The sequence below is a fragment of the Pezoporus occidentalis genome, unplaced genomic scaffold (assembly GCF_034315485.1).
Source record: "Pezoporus occidentalis ecotype Australia unplaced genomic scaffold, CSIRO_AGI_Poc_V1 ctg46, whole genome shotgun sequence".
Classification (NCBI taxonomy): domain Eukaryota; kingdom Metazoa; phylum Chordata; class Aves; order Psittaciformes; family Psittacidae; genus Pezoporus; species Pezoporus occidentalis.
The window spans coordinates 5,222,118-5,246,033 of NW_026915791.1; the positions used below are offsets into that span (position 1 = coordinate 5,222,118).

General features: G+C 39.3%; 1 protein-coding gene across 2 annotated transcripts in view; it reads left to right on the forward strand.

The window, feature by feature from the left end:
* Positions 1 to 23,916, forward strand: part of LTK (leukocyte receptor tyrosine kinase) — a 96,810-nt gene that overhangs the window by 23,158 nt on the left and 49,736 nt on the right. For both annotated transcript variants that reach the window (XM_062635748.1, XM_062635749.1), the window contains exons 2-3: positions 18,806 to 18,916; positions 23,326 to 23,481. In XM_062635748.1, coding sequence (XP_062491732.1) covers positions 18,806 to 18,916; positions 23,326 to 23,481 — 267 coding nt within the window. The remainder of the gene's footprint in view (positions 1 to 18,805; positions 18,917 to 23,325; positions 23,482 to 23,916) is intronic.

Below are 23,916 nucleotides of genomic sequence, written 5' to 3' on the forward strand. Positions count from 1 at the left end.
TGAAATTTTTAATTTATTTTTAAAAGAAAAAAATGGTTATTATAGGGGCTCTTTCTCATGATTCACCAGTCCTATGGAGCAGAAAAATACCTCCAGTGGAAAAATATCTCCAATAGAAAAATACCTGCTTTTGAGTGGCTGAGAAATGAAGACATTTGCCCTGCATCAGTGTAACAGTTCAGTCCTGAGACACTGAGATTTATCCCACTTGGGCTGTTCAGAGAGGATTCAGTTCTATTGCTAATCCATGACTAGCAGACATGCAATGAATTGCTGTCTAGAGATACTTTCTCTTCCTAATGTCTGTACAGGGAGCCCCTAGACAGACCATGTCATGTGGAGTAATCTCATTTTACTGCTAGTTTTGGGGTTTAACAAGCTACTGCATTTTTTGGTGCCAATAATTGGAGTCATCTGGATCAAAGTTTCCAAGATGGAAAGGCAAAAAAACCCCAAACCCAAACCTAAGTCTCATTCTCTATTTTGTCCTTTAATATTGAAGAAAAGAAACTTCCTTTTTGTTACCCTACAGAATATACAGGGTCTGGGCACAGTTGAAATGGTGGGAAGTAATACTGTCAGTAGTTTCCTCCATATAAATGAGAACTGGATAAGACTTTTTTAAACTAAGAAGTTGAAGAATCATTATTTAAAGCTAGTACTGTGAGTTACCATCCTGTTTCAATAACGACCTTCATGAAACATTTGGGGTTTTGTATTCAAAGTCAGAAATAAGACTAGCAGAGTAATAATAGTTTGTGTAACAATGATGTGATACAAGAAAGAAGCTTGCTGTATTCTCTTAAAACTTGCTTAAGGGTTTAAAATCAGCCTGGAATGTCATGTCCCATGACATCTGCACCAAGACCACTGTGCTAGGTTGGAACTGAGGTGCAGCTTTAGATCAAAGGAAAACAGGCATCACTTTCAATCTCTTGGTAGAGGATTGATGCAAAACAATTCTGTCTGTGTTAACCTTGTGATTTGGTTCCATTAGCAGATGCTTTCATTTGATGATTTCAGAATTTGATTATTTAGGACATCATCATTAATTTGATTTATTGATCCCAATTCTGTGTGACCTAGACTTGGCTATAGTTAGATTTTAATTTGTAGAATTTAAACCAGTTTTGGCCTAGTGATATCTTGCTTTGTTCTTAATATTTCTTAATAATTTTTATAAAGAAAATCTATGCAGAGTGCATAGATCTATGTTTGTATATTTTTTTGTTCTTTTGAACCCAGAAGCCTTGAGGGAAAAAAATGTAATTTAGCTTTGATATTTGAAAGATACTTGGCTCTATTTAAATCCTTTGTTCCCGCATATTGCACAATACTTCAAACAGCAGTGAAATACAATGTGTAAGTTGCAGTTTGCTCATTATAGATCCCAAATTAACTTATAACAGGTAATTATTCACAAACTGGTGGTTGCTCATTTCAGCAAATCTCTCCAATACATCAGTTGACATCAGTTCACTTCATAAACCTGGGTCCTTACTGTGAACTGAGTTAGCATAAATGTCCATATAAACAGCAAAAGAAAAAACATCTAAAACCCCAGCATCTATCTCCACTGAAATATCATAATGTTGTTCAAAATGACTCATCAAATTCACATTTTTTGAGACCTGTTTGGAGGTCAAAAGCTTTTGTATTTAACAGGTTTCTTCAGTGAAAGTCAGTTAATCCTGGAACAGTTGTGAGTAAATACAGTGTGCAAAGGAGTTACAACAGAGGGAAAGCTACAATAACATCAAACCATGAGTAGGACTGGATTTCAGCAGAGGTGAAAGGCTCCTGAAGATAAAAGTCTGTTTTGCAGGAAGCAGAAATATGTGAAATGTCTGAACACAGCCCAGGAGGACACATTGACTCTTTCTATTGCTTGAGAATACGCAGCACACTGTTGAAAAACGTTGCTGTGTTACTAGCAGCCTGATTTCTTCATTGCTTTCTGTTTGGTTTGGTGTTCATTGCAGACTACTTGGACATGGGTAATGTTCTTCTAACCTGCCAAGGCAAGGATGAGTCAAGTGTGTGACATCCTGGCAGTGGATTCACTAAAGAGACAAAGTGTGCTACAAATAATGGAGAACTAAAGGACCAGTTGGGTCCCTTGGGTTATTGAGTGCAGTCCACCACAGTTCAAGGCAGCCCTGTCTTGGAAATTTAGATGAGAATGGACCACAAGACATTCACCCTCTGCTAGGAGTGCTGGAAACAAAAAACCCTCAAGACCTGACTGTGAAGCTAAACTCTCAAAGCTGTGGCAGCTGAGCAGAGTTGTCTTATGGGTTTTCTGAACCAGGTCAAGTGTAGGAGCTAAGGATTAAGTCCGATCTCTTTTCCATGTGCCAGTTGCATCATTCCACCTGAAAAAGATATAGTTAAATGATGGTTTGGTTTGACCAAAGACTGTTGTGATGTTGCAGGAGTATCAAACTAAAATGGGTAACACAACATATGCTCTGTTTCATGTTTGTGGGAGCAGCAACAAGTAATAGTGTAAGTCCTTTCATTAGCTTGATTTTTCTAAACACCTGAAATCCATTTCAGACAGCTTAAGTAACAGTATCCCACACGCTAGGATTCTTCCTGTTAATGGAATATGCTGAAAGGAAACAACTTTTCTTAATTTCTAAAATGCTGGTTTTAAAATTTCCAAGCAAATTGTCCTATGTGCCAGTCATACCAGCAAGGAAATGGAGTACTAACCATGCAGCATGCCCACTGCCCTGATTTTTTGAGGTAATAAAGAAATTGGGGTCATCGTTCACTGCTCCTCTGTAACTCAATTATTAGACTGATTTCTAAAGAAGGAGCCAAATAAGGTTCTAACACCAAGAAGTATATTTGCTGTGGATAACTCTGCTAATGATATAACATGATGAAAAAGTAAGATGTGCTTTTAGGGTATTTGATGATGCCCCTCATACAAGCTGCAAGTTTAACTGGATATTCGCTCCTCTGCCTTTTTCTTTCCCAGTCTTAAATAACTATATTACCAGGAATGGCAGAAGAAAAATGGGCAGAAGACACTTTATTCAGTCTTGGCTTATATGTTGAATGCAAAAAAAAAAATCAAGACAGGTCATTGTGCACAGAGTGTTACAGACATCAACAGATTGTGCCTTTCCCTGTTTTGTCTTAAGGCAGGAGCCTCTTGTTTCCAGTCCATCTAACACTGGTCTGCAATTCATGAACAGAGCAGATGTGCAGAAACCTCTCCATCATGGCTACAGGTTACAGGGTTGACTATTTTCCATTTCTTCCCTTTGCAACACCTGCTACCCTTCCCTGTCTTCTGGGGGGAAAAAAAAAACAACACCAAAAAAACCAACCAACAAATAAACAAAAAAAAACCAAACCAAACAGCTAATTGTAAAATAAAGCCTTTCAGGTTTTTCTAGCTTGCTTGAGGGGTTTTGGGTCTAAGGAGTAAAGTGATGGGTTTTCACACATATGCTGGGAAAGGTAACTGAAGTTGTTGCTGAGTGTGTATAGATTATAGAGTGACTTTAAAAGCATGCTTAAGAAAAAGAAGAGAGAAAAGCAATCAATTAAAAGCATTTTGGCTTCAGAGAATGTGAGTGGAACAAGGGCTGCCCTCTTTCAGAAGGGGGAGGGAGCTTCTTGGCCTGTCAGACATGTGATGGACATTAATGGCAGGAATTACGGACAGTGCCCTGAAGAAATAAATTAAATTGTCTGTTGAAGAAGGGAGTAAAATGTATATCCTCTCCTTTAACAAAAATAACTGTTTTTCCTCCAAGAGATCAGGCAAGTCAAGCAGCTTTAGCGGTTTTTCAATATTTGTGGCCTAAACCAAACTTTCACAACCAGGTGGAAAATTAGGAGACATTTTCTCACATGGTCTAGGGGAGCGTATCCTCTATGTTCTTTCTTTTGTGTTCCTGGGGGAGCATTTTTAGTACATAGTGTTGCCAGATTCCAAATGTCTTGATTTAAGTCGAGAAGAGAAATGTGATTTTTACCTAGGACCACTGTAGTCTGCATGTGGTCATGTATGTAGGGCTCCTGGGAATGATATATCCTTTTCTCAGAACTAAATTATCCCAGGCAAGGGCAAGCCTGTTACATTTCAAGTTTGTATCACCATCTCTGCTGTCCATAGCATAGTTCTCCTGGACTGTGCTATTCATACTTCTGCTTCATTCCTTACATCCAGCGGTATCTGGGCATGGCTTTGCCAAAGATGCTTTTTGGGGCACATGCTATTTCATATAAGGAAGTGTGCAATTTCTGGCCCTTTGAAAAGAGTAGGTTAAGTTCTTTGGAGCAGACAAGAGCAAGAGGTAAGGAGAATATGCAGTGGATTTATTATCTTCCCATTGTGTGTTTACAGCTTCTAATATAAATGCAATATAAAAACTTCACTCACCTGTAAGGATACAAACTTTCTGGAATTGAGTCCTTTGATTACTCCTTTCATTTCTACATAGACTTTTGTTCTGCTTTTTTTCTGCCTTTGCTTATTTCTTTCACAGAAGTAAGCTTTTCCCTTGTTGATTCACCAGGCTTCCTGTCAGGCACATTGGGACCACATGGCAGGTAGAACAGCTGGTGAGGATATGGGGATTGCACTAGTGTGGTATGAAAATGACTGAGGAGATCTGAAGCTGTTTCCTGAACTCCCAGTGAGACATAAGTTGTAGTGACACATGTCCAAGGTCCAAGCTTCTGGCCATAAAAATAACTTCTGGAGTTTTAGAAAATGATCAGTAAGGCTTTCCTAACTCCAAAAAAGGCATTACATTGCTGTAAGAAAAGTCAAATTCATCAGTTAGAAAAGAATTGAGCACATGACTAAAATTAGTCTCTGTATAACTGCACATTTTCATGACCTTGTCTTTTGCACAAAGCAAATGTAATCAAGTCCCAGTCACTAGTATATGCAGGCAACACGTGTATTCACATGCATGCTCGGTGATGCTTCTAGATAAAGGCTATAGTAATGTATGAACTGTAAGTATCAGTATACCCTCAGATACTGCCTTTATATGTGGAAGCCACCATAATTATGGTGTGGTGTATTTTTCCATTATCAGTGGGTTTAATAAAGAGTGGTGAGTGGGGATTCTGGGCAAAATAATTCTGAGCCAGTATTTTATGGCAAAATACAAGTGGTGCTCCTCTAAAAAAGCTAGGTCTTGCAATCCCTTACATGTTTACCCCAAGACCTACCTACAGTCTTTGGCTGCTTGCAAATGAGAACCTAAAGAAGTAGCTTTGCTGCAGTGTAGTAGCGAGTTTTATTACGTATACTTTACCACTAACAGTTATTCTGTAGTTTCCAGGAGGTACCATATCCAGTCTTCTGCTTGGTAAGGGAGGAATTGACAGTATACTCACTTTGGAAACCCAGTGATGTGTTCTCAAAACAAACAATGGACATTACCTCAGTTTGATAGGCTGTTTCTCCAAGTTCTTAAAAAAAGAAAAAGGCATTTTAATGTTTGCATCTCTTTTCTCCTAGCATATTTTATTATTCTCCCCATGCAACTTTATTTGCCATGACATTTCTTCATTGTCTCTTGTCTAAGAATGTGAGGTATTCTGACCTGGGATTTTGCCTTCCTCTACACTGGATAGAGCCTGGTCCTGTTTATCTGTGTTGTCTGTATGGAAAGTATTACCGATCAGAGCTTCTGCCCATACCTGTACCGTTAATAATCAATTGAAGAGCTGAAAATGGGATCCAGTTCTTCAGGTCTTGAGGGTTTCTCTTCTCCTGAATTTCATAATAGATGTTTCACACAGCTTTAAGAAACCACAGACTCATGTAGCTTAAAAAGAGGTGGCCAGCAGCCAGCTTTCAAATAAACGCTCTCTGCTCTTTGATTAAAAGAAAACATTATCATAATATTAAATTACAAGTCAAATGGTGAAGGTATCTTTCTTTGTATACAAGATATTACCCTTTGAAGGCACAGAGCCCAGAGTGATTTTCACATGAGGGTGACCAAGTAGAAAAAAGTAAATAGAACAGTAACATCGGTTGTTTTTCACATTCCTCTCCTGGTTATAGAAACACAAGTGTTTAGATAACAAGTTTCTTGTTACACACATCTTTTCCCCACTTCTCTGAACTTTTATGCCCCTTATTCTTTATACTTTGTCTATGATATGTTACCTTTCTGGTATGCGTCTCCATATTGACATAAAGGCTAGTATTGCAGCTGTATCTTTGTGTAGTGTTTTGAAGTCAGATGTTTTACTCAAACTCTTGTTGATGCTGTTGTGAGAAGAGTGGGAAGCTTGCCAGTGAATCTAGCTGAGATAAAGGAGAAATTTCATGACAGAGCTGATAAAAAGCCAATTTTTGTCCCATTCCTAGATAGCAAGACTGCCAAATGAAAGAGACTGCTAACAATCCTACTGATATTTTTCTTGTTTTTAAAACAATACAGATAAAACTTCTCACCCACAGACTATAGCACACTGGCACTTTGCAGAATGCAGAACTGGATGGTCAAGGTGGGAAGTCAGGCAAGTGACCTGGCAAAGCAATATGCAAATCTGCCTCCTTCTACGTTTGTGCCAACAACTATCTTTGGACTTTGTGATCACATAGTTTCTTGTGGCCTGACGCCTTCCAGCTCAGTTGTGGGCTTTATCTGCTGCTGACAGAGGTTTTCTTTGGCAGCTGCTGACTTGCTGTTGCTAGCACCATGTATCCCAATGCATTTAGCATTCTAGATGCTACAAAGAAACAAACAAAATCTGTTTCATCCTTGAGTTAGGATTTTTTTTTGTTCTGAACTCTCTTTTAAGGATTCCAGACACTTGTTCTTCATGCAAATTGCACAGTTGCTGTCTATCAAAGTTTGCTATTGACTTTCTCATGGAAATTCAGATGTTCAGCTCTGGTAGCTGGGTAGTTGGGTGGCATTCTTGGTGAAATCTTGCTGCTCTGTTTTCCCAGCATGTTAGCATGTAACTCCTTCTCAGTTCATTTGTCTTTAGGTGTAAAGACATCACATAGGCAGTAACATTTGCATTCTCCTCTTTTTTTGTGTGTGTGTTAGAATTGGTAGATGACCAATATGTTGCTATAGCTATCAGGTCAATTACATGCTATTTGTTCAGCTCACTTACCTTGACACATTTGAACTTCTCTTTCAAATCAATGAATCATAATGAGAACTCTAGCCAAAACTATAGTAACGAAAATGCAGTTTGCAATGTTTTGCTATGTTATTACTGCGAAATTCCACTTCAGGAGGAACATTAATAGTAGTAGCTCAGTTTTAAAAGATAGCATTTCTGAACAGATCTGTACCAGCATTAGATGCAGGACAATGAGAAACATCTTGGTTCATTCTACGCTCTGTGCTCTGTACCTGCTGCTGACTCCTAATGCCTTGCTCCTCCTTGTGTTGAGATGAACTTCATCTCTGGGTCTGTCTCAGAAGTGTTGAATAGAGGTGAGTAAAGCAGCTAACTAGCAGGCTCTTTCAGTCTTTTGTATTTCTGTAGGGGTAGTATTACTCTTCTTCTTCCCTCCTTGTTTTCATTAAAAGGAAGCTGAGGGCAGAGCGTGTTTTAAAGAGAATAAGTAAAGGCAAAGATAGCCAAGTCTTAATAAAGCAGTTAATCATTAGTAAGGGTGTTGAAAGGAACTAGAGGAAGTTCATAGTGTTATGTATTTACTACTGATTCCACAAGGAGGATTTTGTGATTCAGAAGAGAAAATACAGTATGCCCAGTAGCAGGAAATCATAAGCAATGTTCTTAAAGATTGGTATGGTCAACTGAAATGGGTACTTACTCTTTACAAATGACATTATATGTATTAGACTGACCTTTGTTTGATTAAGCATAAATTTTTCACCTTAAGACACGGTATCTCGTACTTTCCCAAAGCGGTAATTTCATTTTTTTTTCTGCTGCATTTGTCGCTGTCACATCTTGGAAACAGTTGCATGTATTGAGCAGGTTGGTTTATATATCATCTATTTAATTTAATATCTGAGCATCTTCACATTGCTGAAGGTAAATGTGGCAAAATACTTTCTTTCCTTCATTGCTGGGAAGACTGTTGTGCAAATGGATCTGTGTGTGTGAGGCCACAGCTGCGCATACCTCTTCAAGGCAAAACTGTATTAAGAAGCATTTTACATGCAGTTTGTGCACAGGGCTTTGAATACTAGCATGGAAACAGTCTGGGAGCATGCACGTTTTAGGCATTTCTCCTCTGCTACCAATATCCTCTCAGTGTTGCAGAATTCACTGCAACACGTAGTTGTCATGTGCTCTTCAGCAGAGAGTTGGTTTTGGTACAGTTTAATAATATTAAGAGACAACATTGTTTCTGATATGAAATTGTAAAAGGATGAAATTGTCTCCCGTAGATGGTTTGGTTTCCAATCCCTTAATCCTATCATATTCATACCGAAGCTGAATATTGGAGAAAAAGCTTGTAGGATTTGACAGCCTGGACTCTTGGAGAAGGAAATTGCTGAGGCAGGGCTGATGAGACAACAGTAATCAAATCTTTGCATCACATTTTCCCTTTGTTTTGATAAAAGCACCTGCTCCAAGAGGTTAGTCCCATCATCTATGGTGTTATACACAGTGACCCACAGGGCTAATAGCAGAAAAGGAATGGGAACCCTGCTCCTGATTAGTGTCTCTGCTGGACACAATGCTCTAGAGGGAGCTTCTGTTCCTTTCTGGGAAGAGTTAACAGAGAAAGCTGTGTATCTAATAAAACTGCTTTTAGTGTTGTATGGAGCATCCTTATAGCTGATTTGTGCTGCTGTGCAAGGGTTAATTTCTTAGATGTCAAGAGTTGGCAGTCATCCTTGTGTCCAAAGTAGTTCAAAGAAAAAAGAAGTGCAGGAAATGCGCCTTTGTGCTTGGATAGCCACTGTGAGCAGAGCAGCCCCGGAGGGATTCTTAGAGCAGTGCATACTTCAGAGCATTCCTAAGGCTCATCCTGGTAAAGCAAGTATGGAAAGGCACATTAAGTAGCCTCGAAGATCAAGGGGGCTCAAGAACAACTTAAAGTCTCTTTTGTCCTCCCCAGTTAAGCTGTGTGAAATCAAATAATTAAAAATAATTTTTTTTTATTAAATTGAATTCTACAGGATCAATTCCACATTCATTGTAATAATTTAATCAAAACCTGGATCTCAAAATTCTATTTCTTTCACTTTCTTGCTGGCACACAATTTCTCTTTTGCTGCAAAATTTTTCATTGCTGTGCCATGGAAGCTGAAGGACTGGGACACAGCTCCTGCCACAGGCCACAGAATGCAGAGGCACCCTGAAGCTGGTAGCTTAACACTTCTAGAAGGCAGCTGTCTAGCAATTAAGTCTTCTATTTCCCTTTTGCCTAATTTTATTGGTCACTCTGGCACTTCACAGGGGGGTTTATTTGCATTTTAGCCTATGAGTGGATCAAAATCTAACTACCCTGTTTTGTGGGAAACTGGTTTTGGAAATCTTGTTTCATTCTTGATCATGATGAAGACTCAAAATCTTAACATTTTCCACAAGCCAAATTGTTCCAAATTTGTGCTTTGACTTAATCAACATGAGTCATTCAATATGGCAAAGTCTGTTTTGAAAACATTAAAATCTTTCCCTTCAGCTGGCTATTACACCATTTTACTGCATTGTTACAAATTCTGAACCCAGAGCAGATTACAGAGTAAAGACAGCATGCTTCAACCTTAACAAAATGCTATAATAGGATCCATGTGAATATTTGGAAGATATTAGCGTTTCCTATTAGGTAACAGAACTGGCATTTCCATATAAAAATATGTAATGAGAAAGTAGTCACTGCTCAGCATTTTACAGTCATCAGCAGAGTGTGAGGCTACAGGTAGTCTTTTGAGGGAGCCCTTGCCTTCCCCTTTCTAACTGTCTCTGCATTTGCAGGCTTTATATCTTCCTTCACCTTTTTTTGTGACTAATTATGCCTGTCACATCTCCATGTGTGAATTCACACACACATATCTCCTTTTAAGCTGGAATTGAAAAACCCTGTAATGAGGGCTGTTCTGAAAGAATAAAACAATTATATTTCTTCCTATAAATTTATGCACAAGAGCACAACAGTTTTGAAGTGCTGTTCCCTTGGAAGGAAAAATGTATTTCCACCATGTACTCCTTGGCTCTTTTTTTGAGCTGCTTGAAAACCTCTATTAAGAGTTGGACACATCCCCCTTAATTTACTCATCTCAGAGTTACACATCTAATGTAAGCCAGTTATCTAAGGTCTGCTTCTTCTGTGATGATGGTTCTTTGACAGTTAGTTTTAAAACAGGTATCTCAGGCTGCAATTTCACATCCCTTTCCTCTAATGGCAAAGCCAGCTTGAAAGGCTTGAATCCTTCCTCTGCCCCAGCTTGTCATCCTTCTGGTTTTGACGTTGTAATCATTTATGTGGCCAGACTGTGAACTAGATAGAAAATATTGAAAGGTTCACCTGAAAAAATTAACCTGTTTCCCTCCTCTGTTTTGACCAGTTTTTAGTAACCCAGGAAGATCCATATTCCCTGTGAGGGAAACACAATTATGCCACTCTTAGTTGATTTTAATTTTTCCTTTCTCCATTAATATGTATAGAGAAGGAAGAGAAGAAAAGGTACCAGATTAAGAGTTCAGGATTTGGAATCCTGTCTGCTACACAGATGTGATATAAGCAGCATATGTGTGTTTTTACAGGCTATCACCCTAGGAATGGCCAACTTTCAGATGCCAGGCTGTAGCTCAAACCAATATAATTCTACCAAGAAAAACAGAAGTTGATGGCCAGTGAAGCTGCAGGTCATTTGAACTCAATCCCTATGATCTACAGCTTCACTCTGCAGTACCAACAGGCGTACAGCCTGTTAGCTATCAGTACAGTGTCCGTACACAGCCAGCAGAAATGGAGTAGATGACTCTTCTGCTAGCAATCACCCCAGGCTGAACAAAGAAGAGAATGTAAATAGTGCAGAATGGAGGTCCCTATACAGTGCATCTCAAAGGTCCTTGGAAAACCTTAGGAGAACTGGGCAGCATGTGATTGATTACTGGCAGCTTTAAGAAAGGTGAGACTTAATTCAAAGCCTTATTATCTACAAGTAGCAAGTAGTTAGTATTATAAAAATAGACATATGAGTAATGAGCAGCTGTGCTATAAAAAGAAATCTCTCTAAGTTAATGTGACACTATATGCACACATGAGTATGCACATGTATATACTGTTAGCAGATCAGGAGGATGCAGTAGATGACATATTTTTGGATTTCAAGATGTGTTTCTGGCAACCTATATCTCAACTGTAATTAAAATAGTCATTCAGATCTACTTCAGTAGATGTACACTGAAAACTGAATAAGAAATCATAATTAGTAAGCTGTTCTTCAAAGGCAATTTGCCAAGTTAGTAAAGTAGTATCAAGAGGGTCCCAAGAATTTCATCTTGCATCTTATCTAATAGGTGAGGTTTGTGAGGAAAATGTAGATGCCATGGGCAAAACTTCTTCTGAGTCTAATAGCGGTGATACAGTGGTGGAAACCTGCAATATACTGTATTTTGTGCTGGAGCTTAAGGAATCTTTTGTTTTTGAAGTGCAGCAGAGTGATTTTATTAGAAAGATTTGAGGCATGAAAGGATGAGTAGGCAGCCTACAAAGCATTGGAGAAGACAAAGAACGGTTTGACAATATGATTCAGGAAACCCCATTATCCGGGGAAGGAATGGGCCACTATGTGACTGAATAGATAAAGTGAGGAAATGAGAGACAAAGCAGCATTCTGTGTGAGCAGGGGCAGCCAGGAAGCCAGCATGCTGTGAGCAGTAGGAAGGAGGACTGTACGAATGTTGTACAACAGTAAATGTCTGGTCATTCTGTATTCACGGAAACTGCTGATAATCTTTGGCAATCCAGGTGAATAGAATATTATAACAGGGAGTTGCTCAGTGCCTGGTTCTGAAGAGCTTTTAGATTGATCCACTTACCACCGTTCAAGGGAGATTGTTGTCAGCAGTCAGCAGGTGGTTCAGAAGGTGGTGGTGTGTCTCTTGTGGATGAGGTACCAGGTAGGATTGCAACAGCTGAGTAGGTTCTCTGAAGTAAATAAACAAGGAGCTACCAAGGATAGTCCATAGGTGAGTAATGACTTCGTTTAGTTTTGCAGAATATAACTGATTTTTAATATTTTCAAATGATGCCAAAGAAGAAGCACATGCAAGGTATGTTCTTAGATGCCATTCATGTTCTACACATAAAATAGTACTGAAAGTTTAAAAAAGTCTGTAAGTATTCTGCTAGCCAGATATGTTTTATAAGACTTGGGTATATGAAATGCATGTCTGTATTCTTTGGGGAAAAGAGGCTGTATGGTTTGACTGGCCTCCAGCTCACTGGATGGAGAACAACCTCCTAGACTTCTTAGGCTAGACTTGTTTGAATGCTGTTATATTAGAAGCCAAGGGAAATGATAGAAAAGCAAGGACTAAAAATCACTTGCTTAGCAGAGAGTCAAAGTGTAAAGAATAAAATTAATCAAGGCACCAAGGACTGAAAGAGGAGTTCATTATCTGCTTACTCCCAATGTGATGAGGCTGGCTAATAAACAAGTGGCAATGGAATGGAATTACTAATTTCTAAACATGTATACTGATAAACTAGCATTTCTCAGACTAGGAAAGAGGTTTCCTGTAATTAGAATCAAAAGAAGAAGTAGGTTGGGAACAGCATCATATGACAAAAATGACATTTCCTCTTTCCCCAGCCATTGAACCAAATGATCTTGAAGGCCGAAAGATCAATTAATACTTAAAATAAATGTTGATGTGTTTGCTGATGTCAAATCCAACTAAAGACCTGGATGCAATACTAACTAGCCTGTTGTGTGTGTGTATGTGAAGCCTTCAATACAACTGGCATACCAGAGGTTTCATTCTGCCAGCAGGAGAACATCTTTGCAAACTTTGAATAGATGGCAATATCTGAATGCAAATCGTCATATGACAGATGAGGATATTGTCTTAGTCCTATTCTCAAGCAAATCAAGAATTGAGGGAAGAACTGAGCTCACAACTAATCCCAGATGGTATACAAGTGAAAGTGATTGTGGCTTGAATACACATTTCTTTGAAACAGAATAAAATCTGAAGTGGTCTGATACATGCTTTAGCCTAGATATTCCAAGAAATGGACTTTAGTGACTAAATAACACCTGAAAGTTTAGAACAATGTCACACTAACTCAGTTGAAAAAAAGGCTGTGGATAGAAAAATTGAGATACTAATTGGGCCATTTGTGTAAATGGTGAGAAAGCCACAAATACGTAGCTGAAAGCAGTGACTATGCTGGTATAAAAAATTAGGAAAAAAGTGCATTGCTTTCAGCAAAAGGAAGTTGAAAAGTCACAAGTTTAACAATAGATGAAGAAAGCAAAAGAAATGAAGAAGAAACCAGCAACAGAGTTAAGAAGTCTAAGGAAATTTTCCAAGCACATTAGTAGCAAAATCTCCTTGTCAGTGATACGAATCTGTCATAGATGTGTGTGGTAGCTTTATCAATAATACAGACAAAAAGAAAAATAATAATAAATATTTCTCTTCTAGGAAAAACACTCCAAACAATTGTTTCTCTGCTGTCACATAGAAGTAATGCAATGGTTTTCATAATACACAAAGATGTTGTGGAAAAGCAATTATTAAAATGCATAGTTTGCAAAACAACTGGTCAAGACAGCTTGTGTTCAAGAATTCTGTAGGAACTAGCTAAGGAGCTTTAAAAGACATCCAAGTTGAATTTTTCAGTGAGTGCTGGGATACTGAAGAAATTCTGGAGAACTGAAAGAATCTTCATGTTGCATTAGTATTTAAAAGGGTAAATGGAACATGCTGTATTTAATGATGCACTGATTTACTCTCTACTCTTGTGAATAAGACTGCTTGATAATACAAAGTTTGCTACTTAACATCAACCTGAGTAAAAATATCAGAATACTTGATATAGGATCGAAGAACTAGAAAAGTGTTCATAATTACATGTCAATTTAAAAGGCTTATTTGGAAAGACTTCTTATTACAGTGTCATGTTTTTGGCGAGTTTACTAATTTGACAGAAGTTTTAAGTATGGATGTAGGACATTCCAACATCAGTTGCATACTTAAATAGTTAACTCTTGATACGGACTTCAGTGCATGCCTAAGGTGGTACAGATCACAAGTATAAATGGAAATCACTGTCGATTAACCCTGCCTGTAAGTTTCCTGTATGTTCTGAGCTATGGGCTATTTAACAGCTTTATCAGTAAATGGTACAGAGGGTGGGAATACCTGTTCTGAGAGGAAATATGACAGAGAGAAACTTGATGTCGTGGTGAATGAGGAACAAAGAGGATTTATTTTGGCCAAAATGACTGATGAGACTGTTTTAAGTATAAACGGGTTGATCTCAGGAGGGAGCAGAATGGCCGTTCTGTATTGCATGGCATTAGTGTATGCTGATGTCTGCCTCTCAGCAAGAATCCTGAAAAACTGGAGAGGGCTCTAAGTAGATTCTAAAGTATCACATAATACGGTAAGCTTCAGCAATACTGCATTTTGGCATGTCGCTCCCCTTTTTGACCATTCATTACCCATAGTCTATCTGTCCAGAGTACATAAAGGGTGATGAAGTAAGCAAGGGACATGTGAATGAACCAACTAATGAGCAAAGAATAAGAGTTTAATAGTAAGCAGCAGGAGATCACAGTGACATTTTCAAGGTGAAAGGTTAATAAGTTAAAGCTGTAAATACTCATGAAATAGAGAGATTATTTATTGAGCTGAAAGGTGAAGGTTTAAGAGTAATTGAAAAATACTAGGATAGGTAGTAGACAAAAAGTCATCATCTTGCCTAGCCTGACCTTCTGGAAGTCAGATCTATTAGTCTATACATTAGGCTATCATCTTCTCAGAGAAACAGTGAGAAATACCGAGTTACTATTTTGGTACTGGATGGGGAAAACACTAGAAAATGCTCTAAAGGAAACTCCTATTTTGGCAAGAAGATGGCTTGGCTGACCTGGAATTGATTTCCCATCATGAGTTCTATAAGTGTTTTCTGTAATTTTCTTCTCTTCTGCAACATAACATCAGGATTCAGGAAAAATGTCAGCCCTGCAGATGTCTGAATGTTTTTTTCTGTAAGATAGTGAAAGAAATGGAATTACCTTCTGAGTGCTGGAGGCTTCTGATTTTATTGTGCTCGAGAACAGAAGAAGTGCTGTGCTGTTTAAAAGATCTCTTTTTTTTTTTGTTGTGACAGTTGAATACAGTCACTGTTTCTTCCTGATCATTCTATGTTCCGTAATGGCAGACTTAGCTGGATCTCCTTTCTCTCTGTCTTTTATTTCTTTTCACTTAAATGATTGCCTTTTGGTGGTCAAGACAGAGAAATCATGTAGTTGATAAGCAATAGTCTTTATCGTCTGTTTAATGATTAAATTCTTGTCATACAAGAATTACATACAAGCATGTATGAGAGGATGTGATGTGGAGTTATTGGAAGCATCTCTGGAGTTCCAAATTTCAAAAGAAAGTGAAGAAGAGGGTTTTGTTTTAGTGCCTGCACTAGATTTTTCAGTTTAATCAGAGAAGTTGAAAGAGTGAGAGAAAAAAATAACTGAGATATAAAGTGTGTAGCTTACAGTGTTACAAAATCACTGCACAGAGCTCATGCATAGATTTGTCATACTGTAAGTCCTCTTCTGCTCAACCATAGTCAGAAATTCTTTGCTATGAGAAAATGAATGAATGGGGACATATTCCTGGGGGTGCATATGAGCAAATTCCTTGCCTATCACTATGTCTAGGGTCTTCTGTCTAAGTATATTTTGTCTCTCAGTGACCTCAGCTGTAATAACTGCCTTTCCTTCCTCTCATAGGCCCAGCTGAGTAAGTGGCATCTTCCCAGAGTAAATGAATAGGGTTGATACCAAGCACTTGAATGACCCTTCTTTGCTTTTTGACAAAATTGAATAGGATGCTGCTGAAATGGTGGATAATGTAATTAGTAGATCAAGTTTCATGCAGTGCTCTTTGTGACAAAGCAGTAAGTTTTAATATACCTTAATACCAGACCAGCAAACCTCATAGACATGTATCTCAACAGTACTAAAAAACTTTCGTACCATTTTTGTCTCAGTCGTCACCAATGGCAATGGTTTCTTATAGTTTTTTCCACACTAAAGCAATAAATTCATGTTTCAAGTAGCTTAGTTCATGGTAGTCTGCCACTGGAGCTTGTGTTCCTTAATGAGAAAGAGGAGGAAAATCCCAAAGGTGTCTATGTAACTGGGGGAGGGACGGACAGTGCAGGTCAAACAGTTTTATTAAGTTTTAGATTTATCAGGAGGAATGTTTCTAGCAGAACTCCTGCCATGACTGCACTAAGTTTTGTGGGTCCCGTGATATTCAGGCTATTTCCAAAATACATGAGCAGCTTGGAGTGTGTGAGGAGATGAGTGGGTGGAACAGACTTTACAGAATGCCCTGAGGGAAGTAAATACTGACGCTACAGCAGTGCTTAACAAAGATCAGGAGATACAGAACTGAACAACGTCTCAACAAACACAGAGCATAAGTTGGGAGGAGCAAACTCAAGTTGTGGAAAGGTCTTGTTCCCTTTCCACAGCAGAATTTCTTTCAATATGGTGAAATAGTTGTGTGTGCAATATGTGATTGATTTTTTAGCATGGATTTTTCATAAGGCAAGCCTTTCATATAAGGCTGGACAAACTTTGGGCAGCCAAGTGCCAAATAAGAACTCACATTCTTCCTGAGGATTTTATACCATGATCGAAGATAGCTTACTTAGCAGATGATTGTCAGTGTCATGTACAGTGCCGAATCAGCTCTTTCAACATTAATATCCCTACATATTTGAATACAGAGGCAGGAAAAAATGTAGTGTTTGACAATTGGTCTGTGGGTGCCACAGGTCTGTCATCAGTACAGCAGGTGTCTGCTGCACCACGATGCTCTTCTGTTCTGAAGTTATCTTATCCTTAGAACCCCATGAGGACTGATGGCTGTCTTTAGTCCTATAATAATAGATGGAAGGGTATAGAATTCTCATGCTATGAAAACTTTCACAGCATTTTCCTCACTGTGTAATGCGTGTTGTCATATATTAAAATGGAAATTGTTTTAGCAGTTCAAAATCAGACTATATACTGCTGAAAAACTAAAAGCAGTGGTAAGTTTGAAAAAGTTAAACATATGCTTTAGGTTTGGGTTTTTTTTTTGTTTTCTTCTTTCTAGATCCTCCTGTATGTTTTCATAATATTACTGTTCAGATGACTTCTGCTGAGAATACCTAAGCTGTTTGTTACCAATGGCATGTATATATGTCTTTGTCTCAACTGCAATTCATGTCAATAAGATTCCTATCTCCTCTGACATGATTTCACGCTTTTACATTGCTGAATTCATAACCATCGTGGCTGAGGTTTGAAAGCAGTTTATTTTGCATCTCAGCCTTTGAACACCTTTAGAAAACAAGCATATTTGTTTTAGTCAACTTATTTATGATTCCTAGAAGAGATGCAACCAGGGACAATCTTAAATAGAGATCACTGTGTGCTTAGTTTGGGACTTGCGTATTTTCACATGCACAGGTTAAATAAATAAAAAGCCATTGCTGGTATGAGTTGTTCCAAAGAGAATTCAGAAGGGACTGAATGTTCCCTTTTCAGAAGTACCACATTGGATAATAATTTTGGTAAACTTGTTTCACTTTGAGTAATTGATCCAGCAAAACAGCTCTGTTTAAAACCAGCTAATCTGAACATGCTGGATTTACTCTTCATGGTGGTGAAGTAGAAAATAATTTCTATGGCCTTTTATATCTTCTGAGATTTTAGTTGTTGGGGTTTTTTTCCTGCACAACCAAACTTTACATGAGGACTCTAGGATTTGAATAAAAAGGCACGAATGAGTATATTTTGGTGCCATACTTGTGATCAAATAGCACAGGTACCAATGAAGATTTTTATAGATATATGACAAAAGCATCCCTGAAATAGAGCAGTGCAGGGGGGTTAATAGGATGAGTACTGGAGAGAGTACCTATTACTAGGTATCAGATACAGGAAAGTTACCTGATTCCTTTGAAAATCCCAGACTCCATGCCTAGTAGTAAGCACAAAATCTGTTCCCTAGGTGGTTGCAGAGGTGCATAGGTTTCATTAGTGTTAATTTCAGATGGGGCGTTCTTGTGAGGTGAAGGTGAACATTTATGCATGTCCTCCAAAAAGATTGCTGTTAAACCCATGTCATGTGTTGTATAGATAACAAATGTTTTACAGCTGAATTCTTCTAATCACAGAATGATTTGGGTCAGAATGGGCCTTTGAAGATCACCTAGTCCACCCTCCTTTGTGGAGGAGGGCAGGGACCAGATTGCCCAAAGCTTTGTCCAACCTGAATGCTTTAGAGATGTAGTTATTGGCAAGCAGCTGGATGTACTGTTACTGCAACATGGTCACTACCAGAACATACAGTGTCCCTTCAAGGGTTATATGCTGGTAAAAATGGGAGTGGATAAAGAATAGTAAAGAACAAATTATTAAGTAAAATATTTTGTTGTACTTATGTTCCTGGGAAGCAGTAGGGCTATTCTGGAACATCATCAGGAGAATACTGCACCAGTACACTGTAATGAGGGTGAGTGTAATATAACAGGGCTTTGTTAAATATATATTCATGCTTAATAATATGGGAACATATAGTTTTCTATAGAAACATTAAACTCTTCCCCTGCTCTGTTTCATTATAGTTGTCTCCTGTTCTGGATCTCATGAAGAAAACTCTTCTTCAGCAAATCCACCTCAGAAGCACTCCCTGATAAAAAATACGATGGTTTCATTGCATCAGCCTTCCAAACCAGGTACTACAAGTCTTCTTGTTCACATCCTCCTTATTTCTACTTCAGAATCTAGGTGCAAGGTAAATGCTGGCAGTCACAAGGACTCTTTATCAGAAAGCTGTGCTACTAGATTTCTGACTGGAAGTGGAGCAAAGGCTCAGAAACATTAAGGGAATCCCTCGCTTCCCAAAACAAAATAAACCAAAAAAAGGACACAGCAGGGGAAAAAAAAATAAGGAAAAAAAAAAAGAAAGGAAAAAAATAATCTGCATCAGCACAGTGAAATCCACCAGATTGAGGGCTGGGAGTTCATGAAATACAAGCTAAGGAGTGGAGGTACCTTCTAGCAACTATAGAACAAACCACATTTCTTGATAATGAATGAAAGATTTTTTTCAACAGTAATTTTCTTTTTCTAGGCATTGTAAAAGCTCAGTGATCTGAAAGAAAAATGCTTGTGAGATAGGTAGGATGAGTTTGGTCTTACTGTGACATCAGGATAGGTGTAGTGAACACAGTAATTTATAAATGCCTGAGAGGAACGAGCCGGTTGTTATCACTGGTGTGGAAACTTGGAAAGTGGAGTGATGCCTTTCCATTTAATGAAATAATCATAGAATGGTTGAGGTTGGAATGGACCTCTTAAGATCTCCTACTCCAAACCCCCAGCTTAAGTAGAGTCAGCTAGAACAGGTTGTCCAGATGGCTTTTGAATATCTACACAGATGGAAACTGTACACCTTCTCTTGGCAACCTGTTCCAGTGTTTGACCACTCTTACAGTAAGAGTATTTTCTTGTGTTCAGATCAAATTTTCTGTTGGTTATTTGTTTTAGTTTTAGTTTTTGGTTTTTTTTTTTAATTTAATTTGTGCCCATTGCCTCTTATCCTGTCAGTGGATACTGCTCAGAAGTGTCCTCTTCATTCACTCTCAGGTGTTTGTATACATTGATATAATCCCCCTGAGCCTCCTCTTTTACAGGCTGAACAGTCCCAGTTCTGTCAGTCTCTCCTCTTATAAAAGATGCTTCAGTCCTTCAGTCATCTTTGTGGACCAATGCTGGACTTGTCTGCATCTTTCTTACGTGGGGGAGCCGAGAGCTGGACACAGTACTCCAGATGTGGTCTCACCAGTGCTCAGCAGAGAGGAAGAATTACCTGTCTTGATCTGCTGGCAGTGTTCTTCCTAATGCAGCTCAGAAGTCTGTTGGCCACCTTTGTCACAAGTGTGTGCTGCTGGCTCATGATCAGCTTGTCCTTCTCTTCAGAGCTGTTTGCCAGCCAGTCAGCCCCCTGCATGTATTGGTGCCAGGGGATATTCCTTCTGAGGCTCAGGACTTGGCATTTCCTTCTGATAAACTTCAGAAGGTTCCTATCAGCCCGGTATCCAGCCTCTCCAGGTTTCTCCAAAGGGCAGCACAGCCATCTGGTGTGTCAGCTGCTCCTCTCTGTTTTGTAACCTCTGTGGGCTTGCTGAGGATGCACTCTTCCCCCTTGTCCAGGTCATTAATGAAGATGCTAAATAGTAGAGATAGGCCTGTGCATGGTAGAAAAGTCACATATGCTCCTCAAAGGAGGTGGCAAGGTGAGCTAGCCTTGCTCAAGAGGAGTTCCTTATAGTGAGATCTTGCAGATGGTATCTAATACTTTAAAGTGTGATTCCCTTTTCTGACATATGCTGGACTGTCTATGAGTTTTCTTCAGTCTAAGCTTCTTCAGAGCACTTTTGTAACATCTTAAGATATGTTCCTTGCTGACTGTAGTAATACAGATGTATTTCTCTCTATATTTTACTTTTTTTTTCATTTCTGTTGATTTTGCTTTTCCATGGACCTACGCTTGAAGTTCTCCAAGTTCATAGGTGCTAAACAAAGCTGGATATGAAGCATCTGTTACGTGGCACGCATTCGTGTCAGAGGTTGTAGCTTTTGGTATTCTCTTTCACTGTGACCACGACTGCACCCAGTTCTTGTCCTGGGATTTATGCTAAACAACAGCTTCTTGTTGATCAGTATTTCCATTGCAACACAATACATGATCTGTCACAAGAAAGCTCAGAGTCCTTTCTTATCAGATGTCAGCAACTTCTCTGATCTCTTTCAGATCTTCTTCCAGGCATTGTGATCCTGCCAGGCCTCAGGTTGTGGCAGATAGGCTTTATACAGCCCAGAGAGTATGGAAATTAGGTGCTTTTGAAAGGAGAACATCGTGTTCACTTATCTGAGCTGCAAACTGCTTCATTATGTGAGCCATGTTCAAAGGGTTAAGTCTGTATTGGTACAGCCATTGCTACTGCAAGTGGAGGTACTGGTAAGATTTGTTGAAATTATTTTGTCATAAATATTAGTTTAAAGTAACCATCTGAAAAAGAAAAGGCAAAAAGAAAAATAAAAGCTCTCACTTTGCTCTCTTGCACTGTTATGCTCTTGCGAGAGAAATTGCTTTCTGGGTTTTATGACCAGCTAGATTTTTACCTGATAAAAATATTACTACTGCTGGCAGTAAATCTATGAGTACTAAGCTAACCTGTCAAACTTTCATAGATCTGAAACAACATAGCAGGTCTATATCAGGGCTCTGCTTTGTCTCACACAGGCATGGAATTTCTGCACTATTGAGATCCCTAAAGCTGTTTTACTGAATCATCAAACCTTAGCACAGACATCTTTCTCTAGATCCAGCAGTCAGGAGAGTGGCTGGTGTCCTCCTTCCTGTGCTCTGCTGGAAGCTGTCATTACATACACATTAGAAACAATTTGCCAGTCCATCTGCTTATGGCTTTCGTTTAAAAATGAAGGGCTGAACACTGCAGCAGACCTTTGCTAAGCTTTATGGATTTGATGAGGTGGGCTGAGAAGTTATTCAGGTGGCTGTGTCTGGTGGCAGGGTAAAAGGCAGCAATCTCCATCAGCAAGTCGGCCAGAATAGGCTGGGGAGCTTGTAGAGGAATTGGAGGAGGATACGTGTTGGGGTGGGAGTTAACAGCCTGTCCCAAGCCACAGCAATGTGCATCTCTGTAACATCTGTGTTTCTCTTACCCCTGCATGCTGTGTGGTGTTTCATCAAAATGTAGTTAAAATTAACTTTAAAAATTAAGAAAACTGGTCTGCTTTGGTTGGAAAGATTCTTCCACTTCTCTTTTGGGAAGTTTAAAGTATAGCCAGTCTTCTGGAGGCTCTTACCTGCCCCATCTGTGTTGCACCTAGCTGCACAGCCCTGACCTTAATTCTCTTCTTGATATCTGTCTTTTCTCCTCCCCAGGAACAGGGGTACCAAAGGGATGACATTGTGTGATGTTTGCAAGGTCTGAATACCCTCTGAAATCAGGATTCCAAATGCAAATGTTTAGTCTCTTATTTTGGGTTCAAATGGGTTCAAACTTAAACAGGGGAAGTTCAGGTTAGATATAAAGAAGTTCTTTACTGTGAGGGTGGTGAGGCACTGGAACAGGCTGCCCAAAGAAGTGGTAAATGCTCCATCCCTGGCAGTGTTCAAGGCGAGGTCGAATGGAGTCTTGGGTGACATGGTTTAGTGTGAGGTGTCCCTGCCCATGGCAGGGCAGTTGGAAATAGATGATGCTAAGGTCCTTTCCAACCCTAACTATTCTATGATTCTATGATTTCTCATATAGCCTGGGGGTCCTCCAGTTATTACTGTAATATTGTTATTACTACTGAAAATATCATGCAAGTTAATATCAGCTTACCATATCTATTCAGTCCCACTCTGTGTGGGAGAGCTTTTTGCAGCTAACATCCCTTCAGGGAGCTTATATTAGGTTGATGAGAGAACAGTGAATTACTTCTTGTCTGGTTTGTAATATGCTGATTATGAAAAATTCTGGCCAGGTTGATGTAGTGTTCTCAGTGCTGTGAACAGACTCTGGGTTTTGTTAAGAGGGTGTCCTTGTCCATCCTGCTGGAGGAAAAAAGAGCTGCTTAAAATAAATAAATATATACATACATAATATGTAAAGCTTGCATTGCTCAACTATTCTGCTTGAGACTCTGTCAAGCTCTTTCTGCTGGTGAGGGAGGGTTGACTTTCATTTGTTTCTCTCTGCCACAATGCTAAATCCGTACAGTTTTGATGTCCTTCCTGCACTCAGTATTATTCTCATTCAGGTTTTTATGTACATGTGGCCTAGACCTTCCACTGATGTAAATTCACTGTTGATACAGGTAGGAGGAAACTGATTTACACCTGCCAAGAATGTGCAGGGCTTTTTTTATTCTGGCATGATCTTCACCCACCCTGGGAGAGACTTCATTGTAATTGCAAAAGACAAACTTCCCTTTTTCCCTTCAACTCTTCCGTTTCTGGGAAGAGAAAGCTCCCGTTCCCTGTGCATCTGCTCATTCATGTGCCTGCATTACCCCTGCCCCTTGAAATGGGGAAGGCCTCCATGAAACTTTTGGTTTCTCGTAACAGAAATCTCTTGCAACATCGGCTCAAGCTGTTCATGGGTGACGTCTAGAGACCGTTTTGGAAAACCAGACTGGGTGTTATCTTCAGTTGGTGTCCTGGTGTCCCAGGAGAGGCAGCAGCAGCTTCTGGAAAACAGCTCCTCCCATGGAGATGTGGAAGGTAGGCAGAGTCATAGCTCCCCTCGAATGGACATCCCCTTTCTCCCAGCACTGATACCAGCTGTGGATGGCAGCAACAGAAGCCATTAGGCTGAGGCCTTGGGCATGTGTCACTGACAATACTGCCATATGCTGGCTCTGGTGCACAGCTCGTAAAGGTGCTGTCAAGTGCCCAAGAGTCACTAAGAGCCATATAATCTATTTATACTGCCTAAGTTGTGTATGTATGGACCCTGTAAATAACCCAGCCCCTTTATATACTTGTTTTGTATCTCCCTGTTTTAGGATAAGCTACTTTGGCTTATGGAGGCTGGATTTTTCCTAGGAAGCTCAATCCTTTACAAGCCAGGGTTGGCTCCATATGTTTGCTGTCTGACTTGCAAAGTCTTTGGTTTTTGTTTTGTTGAACATGTGTTCATGCTGCTTTGTTTGGTTT